We start from the raw sequence: 21,131 nt of genomic DNA, 5'->3' as shown, positions 1-21,131 counted from the left end.
AATTGTGCAGTTGATTTGTGGAATCATTCTTTAGTTTCAATGATTCTGAATCATTTGTTATACCTATCCTTCAACAAAGCACCTAATAACCACATTGGAAAAAAAATGTGGTTCTTAAATATCATTTTAGATCAACGATTAGCAAGTAGGAGATTTGATTGGCTGTCAATAAAGAATGCTTCAAGTATGCAAGGGAAAAATATAGATTCAACAATGAACGAGAAATTATTTAATAAATCACTGTCAGTTTGAATTGCCCCTTCGCCAATTACAGTCAATACTTTCTGTTTGCCAGGACTTTGTTCCCTTGCTGTGTTAAGGCAAATGTTACTCAGTGGTACTAGCATAACAACAGTGTTCCCAGAAACAAAGCCTCCAAGGAGTTTCTCTCCATATCGTCATTCCACCATGTTACTATTCGGTGAAGAAGGAAGAACATTCAACATTTCAAGATTTTGAGCAAACATCTGTTGCCATTCCCCGTTGTGCAGCTCAGACAAATCCACATCAGTAGCTGCTACTTGATGTGGAATTGATGTGCGCTACCACCTGTGTTCCTTCCTGTTCCTGGTCCTCAGTCCCTATGGCTCTGTCGTAACACAGCCACACTTAGCTGGGTTTGTTTTTTAAATGTTTCTGGACTTAGATAAAGGAAAAAGCCAACCCACTAAGATTAACTGTGGATGTGTGTGTGTGTGTGTGTGTGTGTGTGTGTGTGTGTGTGTGTGTGTGTGTGTGTGTGTGTGTGTGTGTGTGTGTGTGTGTGTGTGTGTGTGTGTGTGTGTATGTGTTTGTGGATGTGTGCAGTTGTGTGTCTGTTTGTGTTATGTCTAGACACATATTCTAATGGGCTTTCTTTAAATATGTCTGTGGATTAGATTCTGCATGCAATTATCTGCATGCCAGGCCTCAAAGAACTTGGCTAGATTTGTTACAATACTGATGAGGATTTAATGTTTTGAAGCAACAACATGTGGATGAGGAGGAAAATAAGCCATGATTTTCGACTTAATATTATTAAGGCAGAGCAGTGAAGCTAAGCTTAATTACTTTGTTAGTTTTTCTTCTAAACTATCAGGCTTTGTGTGATTTGCTAATCCTAAAATGATTTGGAATAAACTTCTTTTCCTCAGCAGCTTCATTGTTGAGATAAGGTGACAGGGTCTCCTCTGAACGCAGTTTGACAAAAGTGTGCACATGGCAACTACTTGAGTGAGTGGGTGGACAGGTTTGAAACAGGAATCCACTTTTACCACATATTTGGCTATAAATACATTATTTGCTAAATTGTCTACTTCTGACAGCCAAGCGATTTTGCTGAGGTACAACTGATTTCAACTTCTTACTGCAGTTGTTACTGCAGCCGTGCACACACACAGTATATTAAGTTGAAAGTCAATTCACTTGATTTCCGATATGTGATCCACAGAATAATAAAAGATGAATATTAAAGAAAATAAGTAATCAGTGCTTTATCAAAGTACATTTCAGGTGCATTTTTAGTTCCACAGGAACAACATCATTAAACTGGGAGCTTTTTTCCCCTGATTGTCTATGTGGCAGACTGACGCCTACAGACCATCTTGCGATGGGATTACACCAGCAGCATCGACACCAAACGGGCCAGGGGTTTAAAGTTGGGGGACCAATGGCCACTTCCACACTTCCTGGGTAGAAAGATTTGGCGCCTTCATTTTGATCACAACTACACACGTATAAGGTTTTGCAACTGATTAACAGTATGATGTGAAAACCAAAGAAAACTGTATTTTCTCTGTAGATTGCTTCGAAACACGGCTTTTAAAGTAGCAATGTTCTATGAAAAATGTTAAGGCGCCACTTTTACATATGTATATACAGAGTTTGTGTTGTGTTTAAACCTAACATTGGTTTTAACAGATTCAGTTCATTGCTCAATCTCTGAATCTTACTTTTCTGTTTTTATATTTTCCAAAGGGGTGACTTTTTTTTGAGCAAATCATGTGAATAGAATGACTGTAATCATGCAGCTCTGTAATACAGTAACAAGCACAAGACACATGCAGATGTGCATTGATCTAACTAGAAACACCCTCACTTAGTTAGTTCAACAGGTCTATAGTTTCTTGTCCTCTTACTGTATCACACCCTTTCCCATCCTCTACATAAATCTGCAAACGTCCCTTATTTGGTTACCATGCAGTTCAGGGGAACAATCAAATGAGTCCGGTTAATGATTGATTCATCCTACTTGGTGGATGACGAGGAGTAGTTGGAACCGGCGCCCCGGCGGGATAGCACCGCCACCTCTGGTCCCCTGCGAATGCCACCCCCGTTTGATCTGCACTAATCTAATTAACACTTTAACAGGAACACCTGGGCTCTTCACTGAAGGATCCGGGGCTGCTGTCGCACACACACACACACACATGCACGCACATGTGCACGCTTCCCAGATGGTCCTTTGATAGCTTTGATGGTGGCAGGCGCAGGATGGTGATTGCACTTAACTCAAACACTCTCTCACCCTCACAGACACACACGTACACCGCTGCTCACACACACACAAATACAATGTATGTTTCACTCTTGGTGTGGAGGTATACGTGGTAATAGGGGACTATTTCATTCCCCAGTATACATCTAACTGCTCACTAAATGATGCGATTAGACTGTGGTCTGATGGTGCACCTGATTAGATTAGCCCCAGCTTGTGCTTTCTGCTCCAACTCACCGTAGCCTTAAACCCAACCTTGACCCCAATTAGCCCCGCACTCATCAGAGAGAGCTGAGGGACACCGTTGCAGCAGCAGCTTATCATCCTGATACTAATTGGCCTGATGAGGCGGGATAAATATGGTCAACGCTGCCCCACCCCAGTCAGTATGCACACTCTAAAGAAAGGGGGAAAAAAGGAGCAGAGAGAACACAGATGTGCAGTTTTACTGTGTTTTGTTTTAAATGCATCACAATCACAACAAATAATACGGCTTTTTATTAAAGGAATAATTTTACATTTTGGGAAATACCTTTTTTTGCTGTCTTGCAGGGAGTAAATGAGATGATTGATGCCACTCTCATGTCTGGTTCGTAAATATGTAGCCGGAAACAGCAACTGGCTAGTTCAGCGTATTGACAGGAAACAGGGGGCTTTTACTACCATTTCTGTATACCCATACAAAATACAATGTCTTGTATTCACTTCAACTCTCATCATAAAATAAATATATGGTTTGCCCAAAAGTCTAACTATTCCTTTTATACCAAACCCCTCTTCAAAAATCAAACGGCATGTCCCTTGTTCCACCCAGAATCACCAGGCCAGTATAGTAATGTTGAACTATTCCTTTAAGAATTTAATATGATTTTACTAATGTTTTAAACAACATTCAACCAGCTCCCCAACTTTTTAAAACAGAGCAATAGAGCATGCAGAGGGGTTTGCTGCAGCGACAATTGAAACTGACTTAAGCCATTATGAAGTGGTCATATTTCATATTTCATGGGCAGTTTCATGGGTCAAACACAGGTTGAATACACCTTCAATAGAACCAAAACTTATGAGACTCTTGTATGGAAAGGCTATAAGTAGAATCTTAACTTTTTAAGTGCAATATATATCCCTTTTTACAAGGAACTGACTGCAATAGACACAGAGTGAGATCTACTAAATAAAGGATTTGTGTGAAGCATTCATAAAGGCTTTAGATGTTCAGGTTCAGGTGTTCCACTAACTGTAAAATGTGTGATTCAATTGCTGATGAAGTGACTTGATTGTTAGTGCAAGATGAGTAGGTAACTGCATTTCAAAAACAGCCAAGTTACAGCGTCTACTGATCGTCAAGATGGATGAAAAAGGCAACAAAACAGCAGCCCTTAGCAAAAAACAGTTCAGATGTATTTCTTCTTGATGTGTTTGACAACACATCTTGTCAAATGTTGGTGCAGATGGTCTACAGTTTCTTTTCTCACTCTCTCAGGAAAGAGTCAGTTTGGCTCACACGTTTATAAATGGAGATATCCTGCCTTTTGTCAACAGCAAAACCTGGTGAAAGTGTAATGATTTAGAATGTTTTTCTACCAACACATGTGATTCATTTGTTTTGGGAAAGTTTTCCTCAGTCAGAGTCTCATTTTGGTTATGGACACACAATTTTACAGCCAATAACAACATCACAAAGCACACCCCTCCAAAGAAACCTATTCAGAATGAAACTGCATCAGGTCTTTATTAGAACATGAAAAATAGTTGTTTGTTTATTCTTGTATTACAAAAAAATTTGATTTTGTAGCGAATGTGGCTAACTTGCCAATCGCCCGGCTGGAGATGTGAACCAGCTGTGCGGTCCGGCTTAGGTCACTTCAGCTTTCCCATTAGCAGTGTGAATGCGAACAGCTTAAAGCCCTTCTCCAGGGAACTCCCCAGTGGGCAGTTCCTCTAAAGGAGCAGCAGAACTATTTAGGCCAAAAAGCATGCTTGGAGAGCATAGACATAAACAGATAGTTATGCATTACATCCCTACTGCAAAGCTGATCAGCAACATGTTAGCAAAATGGGACATTTTTTTATGGGCTATTTAATTCAATCCAAAAAGTTTTTGTCCATATGGAAAAAAATGGCTGTATGCCATATGTTTCTGGCCATATGATTCTGGATGATTCCTCCAACGCTGTTTAAATTCCTGAAACTATCCATCTATCTATTCTCCTTACCAGCTTTGTCCTTGTCAGGGTGTTGAGGGACTGGAGACCATCCCAGCATACATTTGGCTTCAGGCAGGAAAATACTCCAGACAGGTTGCCAGTCTATTGCAGTCAATTTACTGTATGTTGCAGGATACTAATGAGATCAAATTTAACCCTGCCCAGAAATGTACCTTCTATGTGGGAGTTTCCAGAGTTGGCAGTTTTTTGGGAATTGGTATGGAGGAGGTGGAGAACTTCAGCAGGAAGCTGAACCATCTCAGTAAATACATGTCATCCTCCACAGGCCCATATCCCAGCATAACCAGACCCTTTACAGTGGCCTGAATGTTGGCAGTCTGCTTGTTTAATTGCAAAAAACTACAATAACTGGGGGTAATGGTTATAACTGAATCATCGGGGTCCTATCAATTGGTCATAATCTTTGTAAGCATTTCCGGCACCCTGTTCAATACATGCCTTGAAGAATTCAGGCTGTTCTCATGGCAAAAGGAAATTCAATCACACGTTTCTTGGAATGAGTAAACAAAGAAGAGAAAAAAGACAAACTCTGACAAACAATAAGAAAATCCTCGCAACTGTTGTCACAAAAGCTTATGTGGGAAGAGTGCAAACAAAGAAAAAGGAACAGATGAAATCAGAGGATGAAAGATAGAGAGAAATATAGAACTAAATACCAAACTTGACAGTCCTTTGAGCATCAGCTATGGGGGATAATTGGGCCTTGTTTCACTTGAATGCATGTTCAATTGCTCTCTGTTTTGTTTGTTTGAAACATTTGAACTATTAATTTTGTTCTCTGTAGAGAAGATCTGGTGTGGTAGCCTGACACTTGTACTTGTCAAGTCCATACTTCTGTTGTACAAGTAAGGCAGATACAGAGTAATCCATTCGGAGTGGCTTATTAAATATTTTTTTTATTTTGTGTGGGATGCTGAGTGTTGTGGCTTCATGCAATCTAGATGAACGTATAACCCACTGGAGGAAATAACTGCAAACTAGGCTTTGATTTAAGCGAGCAATGATGCAATTATATTTCAATTATTTCAGTAAACATTTGCCTAAAGCATAGAGAGAAATATAGAACTACAAAACAGCTCTTTTAATCTATATGTATTTAGCAACTAAACGATTTAATCAACACAAATTAGAGATGTGAACCATACCGAACACTAAAGGCACCAGTTTAAAGGATTTATTTTATTCTTTATGCCAAACTTTTGCTTTAAATTTCAGGATTTCAAGAGGTCTATGTGCATTTTTGAACAATTCCTTTTGATTTTATGTTTTTTAGGATATTTTTTGTTTAGCTCAACTTCCAAGAGTCCTCAAACATGAACATATCACTTTGATAGATACAAACAGGAATAAACAATATTTACACATGCAGAACCCTGAAAACCCACGATTAGCCTCATGCTTTATACTGCATTACAAAATAACATTAAAACAACAGAGTAGAACAATTGTCATTAAAGGTGATGTATCTAAGATTGGGAGCATTTCTATGTACTTGGAACGGCTCTCAACATGTCAACGGCAAGCTGGCGGCTCATAGCTAACGTTGCTAACAGTGCTAACTTTGCAAACTACAACGAAAAGGCTGGCAGAGCTAACAGTGTTCACCTGAGGGGAAACCAGAGGGCTCAAAGCAGAATAGATACTCAGCACCTCGTCAAGCTTCTGGCGTTTATTGCATAGTATTAATACAAATATCCCATTGTCCTCAGGAAAAAACGCTTTGGTGGACATGACCCCTTTTTGGTGCCTTTCAGAGACTTCATATCTCACCAATAGCTGCATTGCACTTCATTTTTTATATAATCCTTCCTTTCTTACCTGCAGTTTCCTTCCAGTATCCGAATAAACAGTGTAACTTTTCAGAGAAAAGAAAAACATATCAGTTTTCTATTTGAAAAATGTTTTCTAAACACTACTAACTGACAAATGAGGAACTACAGACTCAATGAATGAAACTTTGCACTGGAATTAAAACCATGAACACTGATAGTTCTCCAGCACAGCATCCATTTCTGATATTTTTTTTTCATTGGCCCTATATATTAAAGGAGCGCTTCACCAATTTAACACTTTAATCCTCTCATTACACGGCAAAGTATAGGGCATGAATAAGAACCATCTAAATATATCCTGTGAGTACGGAGTGAGGAATCGGAGCCAAGTGATGCAAAATTATCCGAGGTGTGATTTTTTTTCCAACTACAGGCTGAAAGTGGAACGTGTTTTGTATTTTCAAGCTTTCCGCCCATGTATGCTCAACAAGGTCATTTTGAAGAGTGGGCGGCACTGCTTTAACTAAAGTTTAAACTTTAAAATCAATTGTCTTTCAGATTGTGCTAAAATATACTATGTTGTTTAACTTTGTGGTGTTGCTGTACTGAAAATTACTGCTGGCTCACAGAAAAGCCATATTCTTGCATTCTCTGTTATCAACATGATATACTGTGACTGGCAACAGTCTCCAAACCTACCTGTTTTTGTCACTGCACTGATTACTGGACAGTGAATCGATCAGATAAATCTCACTGAATAGCTACAGGAGATAACGCGCAGAAGGATTTGTAGCTTTTGGTAGTTTTACAGCACTGCTCAACAAAATTTGAAAGGCATTTAAGATGATTAACTTGTGTCTTTAAGCCTTGGGATCTCTTCCTGAATGAATATTACAAATTGCACTTATGTCAAATCCTTGAAATTATGCTTTAGTCATATTGGATCTTGGCCCATTTACATATTTAATCTTCCACACAGTAACTTTTTATGCTCAAAATATATGACTGCAGTGCCTATTATTCACCGCAGATGAATGAGGTGATACTCTTATGTCCCTCCAACCATGCTTTCCGTTATTTACCTGTTAAGCTAGTTTTAGGTTGCTCTAAACTTACACACTTACCTTAGACAACTTTTGCATGCACATGACTGATGATAAACAGTAGATGTTGGTAACAGAGTCCTCATATCGTCGATGCAAAGGAGAATATTCAAGAGCAAATAATAAGAAATTTGTATCATTTTCAGTGGTTTTTAAATAAAAAATTGTATTCATCCCTGTCAATGACCCTCAGTCTCCAAAGCTAGCTGCAGATTTCCAACAGTGATTCTTCTATTTTTACATTGTAAAACAATGTAACAAATCGTACAGGAATTTTGTGTGGGAATTAATTTCAGGAGTCCACCTGATTTAAAGTCTTTAGATTTGACATGAATAAGCTAACGATGGTTCTAAACTCTTTAAATCAGGGGTCTCAAACTCGCGGCCCGCGGGCCAATTGCGGCCCGCTAGACGATATTTTGTGGCCCCCACCTTAATATGAAAGTTTAATGTTAGTGCGGCCCGCGAGTTTTATATGAATGGCACTTTACAGTGTTGTGTGCGGAGCTGAACGAACCTACCAATCACGGTGGGTGTATGGCTCTTGGGGGCGGGACATCGACCGGGCTTGATGCAAGCAGAGAAACATTCTCAATGAGTGACAGTTACAGCAGCGTTGCCATGGAGAGTTCTCTTCCGTGCCTGGCTGGCTGCCTCGTTTCTATTAGGCAAACGCGGACATTCGTCCCAGCGCTGCGTTCACAACACCTCCAAAAAAAAGTTTTTTAAGTTGCTGCCCAGCGGGACATTATACGTATATATGTCTCTCTCTGACAAAATAAATCAAAGTGATGCGTACGCGGCGAGATAAAAGAAAAGTAAGAAAATAATGTAGCCCAATGTGGTCTGCAGTCACATACCGACACCTGTCCGTCGGCAATAACAGTCCCCGATAAAGCAGAAGAGCTGCTGAGTTTGTGTCCAATGCACGGCCGCACCACAGCCAAGGATATATTCCAGGAGCTGTGCGAACAGACTGGTGGGCATTACCACGGATGGAGCCCCGTCTATGACCGACTGGTAGCGCTGGTTCAAAGAAAGTTAGAGGAAAATGCAGATCCAGCAGTCGTTCTGCACTGCATCGTACACCAACAGGCACTGTGCAGCATGTCATGTCTGCTGTCCTGAGATGTATCAGTTACATCAGGTCCAGGAGTTTACAGCACCGCCAGTTCAGGGCCTTTTTACAACATATGGTGAAAGTAAAAGTACATCATTTAGTAGTGTTCTGAAGATATTTTTTGACTTAAGAGCAGAAGTGAAGAAATTCATGGAAGATGACAGAATGGATGTTCCTGAACCTGATGATCCAGGGTGGGTTATGGACCTTGCATTCCTAGTGGACTTAACACAGGAGCTGAACATCCTTGACCTGAAGCTCCAGGGCCCTGGTCAGCTTATCACTGCAGCTTATGAAAATGTGAAAGCCTTCTCCGCTAAACTGAAATTGTGGAAAACTCAGCTTTCTGTAAAATATCTCAGCCATTTCACAACATGCAGGTCTCTCGTGGAGGAGGGCACAGCCTTCAGTGGTGGTGAATATGCCTGTGCTAGTGAAAACCTTCTGCAGGAGTTTGATCAGCGTTTTGCTGACTTCAAGGCACGCTGTGACACTTTCCAGCTGTTTGCTGACCCCTTCTCAGCTGATGTGGAGAGTGTCCCAAGTATGTTGCAAATGGAACTTATTGACTTGCAGTGCAACAGTGATCTAAAAGCTAAATTCAGAGAGGCACAGGGAAAAGCAGACATGACTGGACAATTCATGAGAGAATTACTTCCATCCTTCCCTGAGCTGTCAAAAATGTTCAGTCGGGCAATGTGCCTTTTTGGAAGCACGTATCTGTGTGAAAAACTTTTCTTGACTATGAACTTTAATAAATGCAAGTACCTAGTGATGCCCATGTTGAAGCTGTACTCAGAGTTTCTACTGTAACCTTGATCAGGGCAAATGTTGCTCAGCTGTGTGAGCAGAAGCGCTGCCAGGTCTCTGGCAAGAAATAGAATAAAGCACAAATGTATTCAGGGATTGTATGTGTTGGTTCAGTGCAATGTTTCAATAAGTTATTAAAAACATGGAAATAAAAAAGTAAATTTTCAAAAGTATTGCGCTTTCTTGTAGTGCTTGAACGTTGAAGTGGCCCTCCTATGAGACGACAATACCAGCAGTGGCCCCAAGCCAAATTGAGTTTGAGACCCCTGCTTTAAATAAACAAGATTTGCATGACTTCCAGCATGTTTAGGGGATAAAACTCTCCTATGTTTGTGGTTGATATATGAAAACATTCTGAGAATAGCTTGAAAAGCCTTCTGATATACGTACATTGTAGTCTGAGTAGTATTGAACCAAATCATGTTCGAGCAGGCTTTGGTCAAATGCAGGTATACGGGCATAAAGCATTGACCGGAATGCATTCTTGGACCCCACAGGCTATTGTATGGCAATGATTTATCTTTTGATTGGTTAAAACTAGATTTTAAACTGGCTACTTGTGAAACAAAATAGTTGTACAGGTCATCTCTCAACTCCAACTCCGGTCCAGCATTTCGCGTCGCTAATCGGACTGTAGACAATGAGTAGCGCAGGCAAGAGGAAGCAGGCTTGGTTATCAGAAGGCTACACCAGAACCCCAGAAATATAGCCCCTTTCCCCCAGAGGCTTATTCCTCATCAGACCGTCAGCCGATGGTCTCAGAAATTGTTTTCATGCTAACGCTCGAACACAGTGCAAAGGTCAAGAACTGTCTTTTTAAACTAAGAAAATTTAAAGCAAATCTGACCATGACATTTCAGTGGTTGATTCAACTTAATATATTGAGATGACTTTAAACTAATTATTCAACCTCAATTCAGTCAAGTCATTTTTTTATTTGAACCAACTTGAACTGTTTAACAGTGTGTGTGTGTGTGTGTTTTAGAAAGAGAGAGCTGTAGAAGACTAGATTAGTACTTGAAGCCCTCACCTGCCCTCATTTACATGCTGCTAATATTTCTTCGATGCTTACATATTTTTAACAAACAGTGGAGGGAGGCTTTGGCAGACTACGTTGGATGCAGCGTGTGGGAGAAGTATAGATAAACAAAAGCAAGACAAGCTAACAAATGCCACAGCGAAGTGGATAGCTACAAACTGCAGGCCGATTAGTATTGTGGAAGATGTCGGTCTGAGTAACGTTCTTAGATTCGCAACTAATGACGGCGCATATGAGGTTCTGAGTTCTGAGTGTTGTCAAAATGCAGGTGGTAGCTACTGTCCCTGAATGCATCCTGTCTAGACACAGAAGGAGGTCTGAAGGTGCTGCTCTGCTAACATGCTGCTCACACTATGCCTGCCATGTAGACAGTGTTATAAAGTGTGAGCAAGGAAGTAGAATGCATAATTTGTCAGTTATTATCCCACCGTTGTGGGAGCGATAGTCCACAAATTGCAAGGAAAGACCTATGGGAAGGGGAAAAGCTTGACCAGTCCTCTCTCATGTGTCAGTTTTCATTTTTTGGGCATGATGATGTCCCCTGGGGGGGAGATGAAATATCTCTGGACTAAGTGTGAAAAATGCTTTTGGGAGAGCCAAGAAATCAGAATCTAGCAGTGGCAATTCCTTCCTCCAATGCAATGCTGTGTCGGTATATTCGGCATCAAGGCTAGATCTACCTGATTCATTCTTATGGTAAATTCTCAAATTTTATGTTATAAATGATGGAGACTCAAGTCAAGATAATAGCCTGTTAATTCCACATTTTAAGATGTCAAGTAAACCCTTAGCAGTTATGGTCTAGTTGTAAAATCTGTATTCAAATCACGTTACTCTGCATGTTTCTTTTAGTGATGTACCACAGGTGTTTAGTCTCCCATGTAAAATTACATAACATCTCAATACATAAAATAAAAAATGAATTGACCTTTTCATTAAAGTCGGTAGAGACACGGTCATTGTGGAGGGAAATGCATGCAGCAACTTTCAAGCTGGGTGCAAAAATTGGAATGCAAAACATAATAGAAAAACTTAATTAAAATCTAAAAATCCATTTCAAAACAGATATTAAACTACAGACCATCTTGTGATGGGATAACACCAGCTGCAATGCCAATTCGGACCAGGGGTCTAAAGTAGGGGACAGATGGCACCTTCCCCACCTCCGCCTTCCCTACCTCGGGGGTGCCCTTGCACACTTCTGCAAACTCTGCCTTCATTTTGATCCCAAATAAATACCTGTAGAGTTATGGATCTTGCGTGGTTATGACAATATCGTGTGACAAAATCTGCCCACGGACCGACAGAAATATGGCAAAATACTCAAAACTAGGTCCTGCTATAGTCGGTGTTTCCAGGACTCACTCACAGACTCACAAGGTGAAAACACTCAGTGTGGCTGTCACTGCTAGTAAATATAACCATTTAAAATCCTTGGAGTCCTTTAAGAGAAGTGCGTAAAAAATATATTAGTCATTACACGTTGAAAATTATTTTTTAATGTTAGGTGTTGAAAGGGATCTTAGGGCATGTCACAGTCGACAACCTTTTACATCATGCTCTTTCTGTTCTCTACATGTAAGATTTGAAAATAATTAATGTCCTATCATTAATTTTTCATTAAATATTTCTTTGAGTTCAGTTAGAAGGCATGGTGCCAAAATGAAAAACTGCTCTTGATGTCAGTTGGAATGACTCTTGAAGAAACGCATTAATTGGTTAAATGCATTAAAGCTCAGGCCTCACTTTTTAATGTTATCTAGGTATATGGATGCAGCTTAATGTCATGGTGGAATCACTAAAACAATACTTTTTTTTGCATACTAGATAAACTAGAGGTGTTTTAGATTCATCATAATGCAGCAGCTATCAATATTCGTGTTTTGAATTAACAGATAAGATAAGATAAGATAATCCTTTATTAGTCCCGCAGCGGGGAAATTTGCAGATAGAGGAGAGTGGGGGAAACCCATAAAATTAAACACTGTTATCAAAGTGTCACACTCCCACTACCACCCCCATATGTCTCTCGCTCTCTTCTCTGGGTGAATGCTAACCACGCTTAAGAGGCTGATGAAAGAAATAGATCACTTGCGTAGGTTGCAGTGGCCCAGATAAGGGTCTCACGTGGCTGCCTTCCTACTGTAATTAACTATTGTCAGAGTGATTAATCATATGTCTATAGAGGTGGAGTGCAGGAGGCTGTCAGCGACCTGTGAGGGGAAGTGGAGCTAAAATGACTGAGAGAGAGTTTGGAATCTAATTATTGGTAAAAACGAAAAAGCAGTGCATTAATACATATGCATAACTATATGAGGCTCTGTATTTTAAACTGACATGAAAGTATGACTGGCATTTGAAGAAAACTGTCACACATACTGTGACTGGAGTTCCTGAGTTACTAAAGCTCATGTCAACCGACACACACATTTCCACACACCTGCCCATCTAATGGTGTAGCACTCTTGTGATACCAGCTTGCAGTGTTATACTATAAACTGGTTTCACTCCAGTTGATCTGTGATCTGCATCTTTCTGACTTTCTCTGAGCGCAGCAACGTTGCCAGCTGCAGACATCATGCCACTACCTACTAAGCTGTCTACTGTCCAGCAACAACCCCAACTAAAAGTTTTGAGCATCTTGAAAAAAGGTATATTCAAAACCAAAGAGGCGAAATTAGTACATACATAGTAAATTACAAGAGAGATATCAATCGAGATGCAGAATGGCGCTATAGGGATGCCAATGTGGGTCTGTTCTTTAGTCAGCCTGCTGATCGGTCCGTCAACCACACTGGTTTATACTGAAATATCTCAACATTATATCTGACATTTTGTGCAGACTTCAAACTGCCTAGAGGAAGAATCCTATACCTTTGGGGATCATGTGACCTTTCCTCTAGCACCACCATGAGAAGGACAATTGTGGTCTTGAGTGAAACTTCTCAACAACTTTGGATTGCCATAAACTTTTGGTACAGATATCCATGCCCCCCTGAAGATGAATTGCCAATCCTCTAAACTTTTCATCCAGGGCCATTGATTCATCTAAAGATTGTTCCTGCTATATAAACATAAGCATGTTAGCATTGCAACTGAGATCATGTTAGCATGCAGTGTGTGTGTTAGTAGTGCATTTAGCTGAAAGTACAGCTGGCTCAACCCAGCTGCAAGCATGGCTGCAGACTCTTTGCCTTGTTTCTTTATGTCTCTCTTGATGAAAAGGATAGGTTCACAAGTTTTTAAGACTGTCTTCAGCTCAGTGAGTAAGTGATCCGCAGTTCTCTTCTGTGGTAAAATGAATTCCTGTTTATCTGAAGTATATCTGAAGCTTAAGCAGTCTCAGTTCAGATCAAGTGGATAGCTTCCAAAGTTACCGTCCTTTTAGTACGAAATTCCCTTTGTTTTCCCTGAGAGTGTTTCCTTGTTGAGCTGCAGTGGAGGATAGTAACAAGTACTGAAAAGACTGTAACTCTGGAGGGAACCCACTTAATTAGATTCACACAGACTGCTAAAGCCTTATAACTTGAATACTTTGAATGGAACAAGGACAGTGGATCCTGAAAGAATTGTGAACCTATCTTGTGAGTGATTCTGACAGAGAACAGGACAGTTACAGCTTTCCGTCTAAAAGCTTCATATGTATTAGTGTAACTGTCCCCCCACATCACAGCGATTTAGAGAAAATTTGTATGAATGGGCTTTGACTATGACGGATGGAAACACCGTGAGAAACAAAGCTCAAGAGATCATAAAGGCAAAGTGAACCTTGCAACCTGAAAATGTATACAGTTCAGTGAAAAAAAGCTTTCCACCAGAAGAAAAAAAAGGAAGAGAGGTAGAAAAATTAAGCTGATGAAGGCTAAAAGGTGAGCGGTATATTATCGTTCTTGTAGAAATAATGTCTCTAGTGGATTTTCATATATCTCTGGATTTTTTATTCCTAAGCCTGTTTTAAGTCTGTCATCATGTCTGTAAGCATTTGAAAAGAGGCCTGAAGAATAGCCAGTGGTTTGGTGCTGAGAGTGAGTAATAGTGAAGGGCCAGAGGAGAACAAAGAACTCACTGCCAATTTTATAATATCACACCTATCCAGAGAGATAATGTAGTGTCTCAGAGATGTCAGGCCACTCTCTTTCTCTCTTACTCTGTTCTCTTCCTTTCCTCACTCATCCCTCTCCATTCCTCTCTCTCTCTCTCTCTCTTTCTTACTCTCATCCTCTCCTTTCTGCTTGCTTTGATCCGGGGATCAGCCCTCACTCGAGGGGCTTTGTGAAATCCTTTCAAGGCAGAATGTGACGGTCTCAAATGTCATTCTCCGATCAGATGTCTCTTAAACAAGGCCTGCCATATCATTTGGTACGCTCGACTTCATTAGCTCTTTGTTCAGTTTTATACGTCAGCTTTCACAAACACAATCGCTCAATGAAATCACTTGTGGCTTCCTGGTTTTTCTCCCACTTACGTTTTACAAAGAAAATTATACAGTGCATCGGAAAGAAAGCAATGCTACTCGTCAAGTGGATACAGTGCTTCCTTTCAGGCTGATATTCATCTGAGTTAACTCTGATATTCCAAGAGTTCACTAAAGATCACACTTGTCTTCAATGAAGCAAAGTTGCTTGAGTGGACAAATGTGGTGCTGCCTTTAGTCAGTCTCTCAGCAGGAACAGTAGTACCAGTGTAGACTTTGTTTTACTCCTACAGGTACTACATGCAGCAGTAAACTGAGTATTGAGATATAATTAGGAGGATTTTTAGCCATGCTAGTGGTATCACTTTAGGGATGGCAGTGGCAGTGGTTGTTGGTCGGGAGTTAAATATCTCAACAACTATTGGATGGATTGCCCTAAAATTGTATTCAGACATTAATGCTTCACGTGATTTGCAATAACTCTTGTGATCACTTAACTTTGCATCTAGCGCCAATATCGGGTCATATTTGTAATTTGACCTATACTTTGGTGAATTACCATTTACCTGGGACAACTGACCTTCCCATAAGCCTCAGCTGTCTGTTGTTTTTAGTGATGATTAGCAAAGGTTAACATGATACACACATTAGATCCATTAAACATCAGTATGTTGTCGTTGTCATCGTGAGCATGTTGGCAAGCTGATATTAGTGTTTAGCTCAAGTGCAACCTTCACAGAAGCCCTTAGACTCTTAAACTTTGGTCCATATTGATATGTTAAAGTAAATCAGTCTTGCAAGCATGCAAAACACATACGAAGTAATAGGGTTATTACTGTAGGTTGACCACTAAAGCTTCATATTTGTATGAAAATGCAGCCAATCACTCAATTTTGTCTACTTGGACCCACAGGAAAAATAGGCCAAGAGTAAATCTTTCCTATGGCTTTAAAACTTAAGCTGCTCCCTAAAGTTTAATCAAGTATTTCCAGACAAATTAACAAAGACCTAAAAAAAAGCTGACTGAGTATCTCAATCAACATTATGCCAGAAGAAGTTTTCTGACACCTGAAGGTAAAATTCCCCGTTGCTGTACCTCTGTATCTCTAGTGAATTTGAACAGATTTTCTTGGCCAGGTACTTCCAGGGAGTTTATAATTGAGTTGAGACTCAGGAAATACTCATTAAGACGTTGTCAGTCACCAGAGGAGTTCACACTCAATGTGTTTAGACTCCACTGAGACTGCAAGTATTCCAAAGTCCTTCTCTTCTCCAGCTGGAGGGCAAAAGTGTACAGGTGTGTGTTTTTTACAATCATCATGTGTGTGTATTCACATGTAGTTGTGTGCATGGGTTTAATAAACTCACAGGGAGCACCATCTGCCAGCACAGTTGATTGAGCAGGAGCTGGTTGTGAGGGACACCCCTGTCACCCACTATGTGCACAAACTATTGATAAAAACACCTGTTTATTGTCTCACTCTTTCCTAGCTCCACTGGATTGCTTGCTTGAAAGGATGGTGTTTACGACAGAATGGAATCACTAGCCTCTCAGCTAGTCCTTTATTCTGTATATCATGTCCCCTGTACATAAAAATCAGACAGTAAAGAGCATTTAAATTATTTCCTGTTTTGAGTTCATTTGGTATTTCTAATGACCACTCTTGAAATCTCAGTCTTTGACCTTAAGCCTTCCATAATGTTGCTCCTGACCTCAATATGTGATTTATCACTGTGTCTACGTTCTAGGTGATGTGATAATTAAAAAGGGCCTCAAGGTGTCTACCCATTGATCGTGTGATCCCCCTGCCTGCCTCAGATGAAATAGATTAGAGCACTATTTTTGATGAGGCAAAAGTAGACCACACACACACACACACAGACAACTACCACTGCTGCTCAGTTTGACACTGAGCGGAGCAGAGGATTTGTGTGCAACGTGAGGGGATGTTGGGTCACAGCTCTTCTTTTAGTAAACAACATCATCAACAATAATCAGGTTAACTGTCCCCTGGTATAAAGATCAGGGACATTATGAGGCAGAGCAAATTATAGATAAGAAATCATACACACTCTGATAATGATAGCCAGAGTGTGTATAGTAAACATCAATATAAATGCAATTGGAGAGGATGAATATTCTTAATATTTTTAGGCTAGCTTTTATTATTGCCAACCATGAGCTGGCATTAATGAAAGCATAAAATAGACATGAAATCAGAAATAATGCATCACTAGTATTGTTTCACTTCTGCTGGCTTAATCCAACCATGCAATGCTGTAAAAAAGTCATGAAATTTCAATTTAAATCTTTCACTAGCTAAGAAAACACGTTTACAAGGAGCCTGAACAGTTGTCTAATGTGATTACGCTGTAAAACAGGCTCAGCTAGAGCAGTACCTTAGTGGCCATCAGCTGGCCCATAAATGCCCTCCTATAGGCATTTTAGTTAGTGTGTTAAACAAGCAAGGGCCGAATGAAAAGCCTATCCGACAGACAAAACAAGGAAAACCAGGAGCAAAAAAAATCAAATTCTTGTCATCATCATCATTTTTTCAATGATTTATTTTTCTAGTTTGTTGCTTTTTATTCAAAACAACAAATGGGTGAGTGTGTTTGTGTATGTGTGTTTGTTTGTAAATGCGTATTCCACAAGTTTGTGTGCATCCCACTCCTCTGTTTTTTGTACCAGGGGTCCATGAGAACAGTGTGCATTCACTCAGAGGTGAATCTACAATGCAGGCGAGAGCTTCAGCAGCATTTTCAGTGAGACAGAAGGATGAAGTTTATTAAGCATTTGACAGTTAACACCCCCAGCAGGGAGAAAACACTGCAGCGGATAAATAAATGTTGGCTTTACCAGCCCCTACCTCCTGTTATTTATACACCAGAATCAACATTTCAATTAGGCATGAATTATGGCAACACATGATTATCCCTGCTATGATCATTATGAAAGCTTTCCTCTCGCTGTATGTATGAGCTGGATTTCTCCAATTGTTATATAGATTACAAATGCTGACCGGCCAGTAAATTAATTACATATCTAATTTGGATGGTTGCGCTTCTGGAAAGCTACTTTGTAATCAAGGATGGATCCCTCTCCCTAGCTTGTGTAGGAATGTAGAATCAGCAGACATGGGTGCAGTTTGGGTTTTATTAATACTCACTCTTTCATCTCCAACATCAAATCAACAACAAAAATATCTGTGAAGATTCGAAAAAGCCTTGCAAAAGCCCTAAAAATCTCTAAATGCCTGAATGATCGCTATGATTTTGCAGATTATGTAAAGGGAAATAGGTTCTTTTTTCAGGCAGGGGCTAAAACTCTTGATCTTCGATGCCCCAGAGCATTGTGGAAGATGTGTTTAAAAAACAGCTCTAAGACCCTCTGGAATCTTAAGCGTAAACCGTCCGTAGGAAGCTTATATTTGATCCAATACTGTATAGCTTAGGGGGACCTTTTTTCTCTCTCTTTGACTACCTTATCTGGTCTCACATATATAAAATGTGGATTGCTGACCTTTCCCTAGAGATGGCGTGTGTTTGCTGGAGCTTTTAACACTGGTCTGTGAGTGTGAAGGTCCAAATTTACACTATGATGATATTTTTCAGCCATTATCCAGTCAATTTGATGATAGATTCAAGCCTGTAGTGGATTATTATAAAAGCTTTCAAGCTTTGTCAAAGGGACTTATAGCAATGTAAACATGATGATAAGTGTTAGCTTTGCTTAAGGTGGATTCATTTAATTGCTCACATGGCTAATCATTCATCTAGAAATTATTTTTATTGACTAGCCTCTCAAATAGTTTATCTGACGATTATCACCACACACTAGTTTGTGGACGGTTGTGTGCATGCGTCCTCCCTGATGCAGAAATATATATGCAATTGTTTTCACTGAGCATTGTCCTTTTTTGTTCGGATTTCTTTAACTTTTAATCATTGTAAATTATTGTTGAGACTTAGATAAAGGTTTGCATGTATATATGTATTATCTTTAACTCTGTACCACCATGTGTTTATTTTCCAGACACTACCGACCACAACATATGAGTTAGAGATTGTGGCCAAGGACATGGCAGGAAGTGAGGTGGGCCTAACAGGAACAGCCACGGCTACCATCACCATCACGGACAAAAACGACCATGCCCCTGAGTTCACACATCCACTGGTGAGAAACATCTCTTTTTTTCCCTCGCTTTTTCTTTTGAAGGGTGAATTTTCTTCTTATTTCCCTTGTCGCTCCCATATAGTGGCAACAAACATAATGCTGAAAAAATTCTGTGTGCTTACCCTTCGAGGGAGGTCAGAAGAAAGGGTCAGTTAGAGCTGACTGATGTACTGCAATTTATCAAGGACACAGGTCACATCAACAGGGCCGATTCTTCCCAATAGCAAGCTTGAACCAAGGTCTCCTGGTTGCGGATGGGCTCTCTAACCAATTTGTTGGATTATGGAGGTATACGGTATGACCTTTTATCACAAGTGCAGTCAGTTCTACTATAAATCATTTTATAAATACCTTGGTAAAGAATACGTTTTTAAAGTTACTGTTATTACTAGGGGTGGGAATCACCAGAGGCCTGACAATACAATATTATCACAATACTTAAGTCAGGACAAGATATTACTGCGATTTTAAGCATTTTGCAACATGCTGAGTACTGTTATTGATTATTTTCCTTCACCCCTAGTCATAACTGACTAACAGATTACAAGCAAAATTCCTTAGTCTACTCAGATTGTGGGGGGTCCCTGGCCCTTGGTGGCACACATTACAATTACTGCCCAAACAGACTAGAGGTGAAGCACAATATGGTGGTAATTACCATAAATTCTCAAATAAAAAATATAAATATTTTCAATAATAATACATGTATAGCTAAAAAAGGGCTGCACGGTGGTGTGCAAGGCTAGCACTGTTGACTCACAGCAAAATGAGCCAGGGTTTGATTTCTGGGCTAGACGGGCCTTCTGTGTGGGGTTGCATGTTCTCCCCATGGCAGCGTTGGCTCTCTCCAGGTTCTCCGGCTTCCTCCCACAGTCCAAAGACGTGCATCTTAAGGCTTATTAAAAACTCTAAATTGCCCGTAGGTGTGGATGTTAGCATGAATGGTTGTCTGTCTATATATGTCAGCCCTGCGATAGTCTGGCGGCCTGTCTAGGGTGTACCCTGCCTTCACCCAATGTCAGCTGGGATCGGCTCCAGCCCCCACAGCGACACTGAACAGGATAAGCAGTTAAAGATAATAATGGATAGCTAATAGGACTCGATGTTTAAATTCCTGTGGTATATCAACATTTTTTATTTTGTCAGTGGGATTGGGGTAGTGAAAAGGAGGATAGAAACGGTATCGCGGTCATCAGTGGTCTTCCCTTGGTACAGTCAATTCCACAATGTTAGCCAGTCAACTGTGTACATGACCATCCTTGCTTGGTGCACTTAAAAACTTCATCAAGACTTGCAATAGTTAATTCCAATTAGCTGTTCCCATACAGTACGACAGGACTTAAACATGGTAGAAGTCCAAAATACTGTTAAACGTGTGCTAATCTGGGGATTTCATACACAGTTTAAACCCACACGAGTCTTGGTGTAATACTAAACTGGAAGCACCATAACTTGAGTTTTCTTAGCAGTAAGGTCTTGTTGATGCGAGCTATGTCCATGGTTGTATTCTTTTTGATGTGTTTAAACCATTCTACCATTTGCATAGGCTTTTCACATTTCTAAAAAGTGTTCGATCAACATGAAATCTTTGATCGCTGACTTGACCTTTGACAGTGAAGATGCTTCTGCCCTTGCTGGGTTTAATCTTCATCCTTGCCCATGTGATGTTTGATGAAGCTTTTCCAAATGTCTATTGTAGATGGGGAAAGTTGTTAAATCATCTATATGGAAGGTGGTTGAATTGTTTTCTTTTGCGATCAGCACTGCCCCCTCGCTCTTTGCCAGACTCCAGAGGAATTTCAGATCATCCTGAGCATTCTAGTAGACTGTATAGGCCTAGTGCAAATGCCGATCTTGCCTTCTTCATCTCACCCATCTTGGGAGGGCTGATGTCAAATTGAATTAAAAACTATGTTTGTGAGTATGAAATTGGTGGGATGTCAGCAGGGATAAGTTTTGGTTTGTCTTTCAGCTCATCGATGTGGAGGGTTC

At 40.2% G+C, this 21,131-nt stretch overlaps 1 protein-coding gene across 1 annotated transcript in view; it reads left to right on the top strand.

Moving 5' to 3' along the window:
• cdh13 (cadherin 13, H-cadherin (heart)) overlaps positions 1–21,131 on the top strand; it is a 241,191-nt gene that overhangs the window by 138,000 nt on the left and 82,060 nt on the right. Inside the window, exon 10 of the mRNA XM_054619535.1 lies at positions 18,999–19,139. Within this exon, the coding sequence (XP_054475510.1) occupies positions 18,999–19,139 (141 nt within the window). The remainder of the gene's footprint in view (positions 1–18,998; positions 19,140–21,131) is intronic.

This window comes from Anoplopoma fimbria, chromosome 19 (genome assembly GCF_027596085.1).
Source record: "Anoplopoma fimbria isolate UVic2021 breed Golden Eagle Sablefish chromosome 19, Afim_UVic_2022, whole genome shotgun sequence".
Classification (NCBI taxonomy): Eukaryota; Metazoa; Chordata; class Actinopteri; order Perciformes; family Anoplopomatidae; genus Anoplopoma; species Anoplopoma fimbria.
Note: the sequence above shows the minus strand (reverse complement) of the source record. Positions and strands in the feature narration are given on the sequence as shown.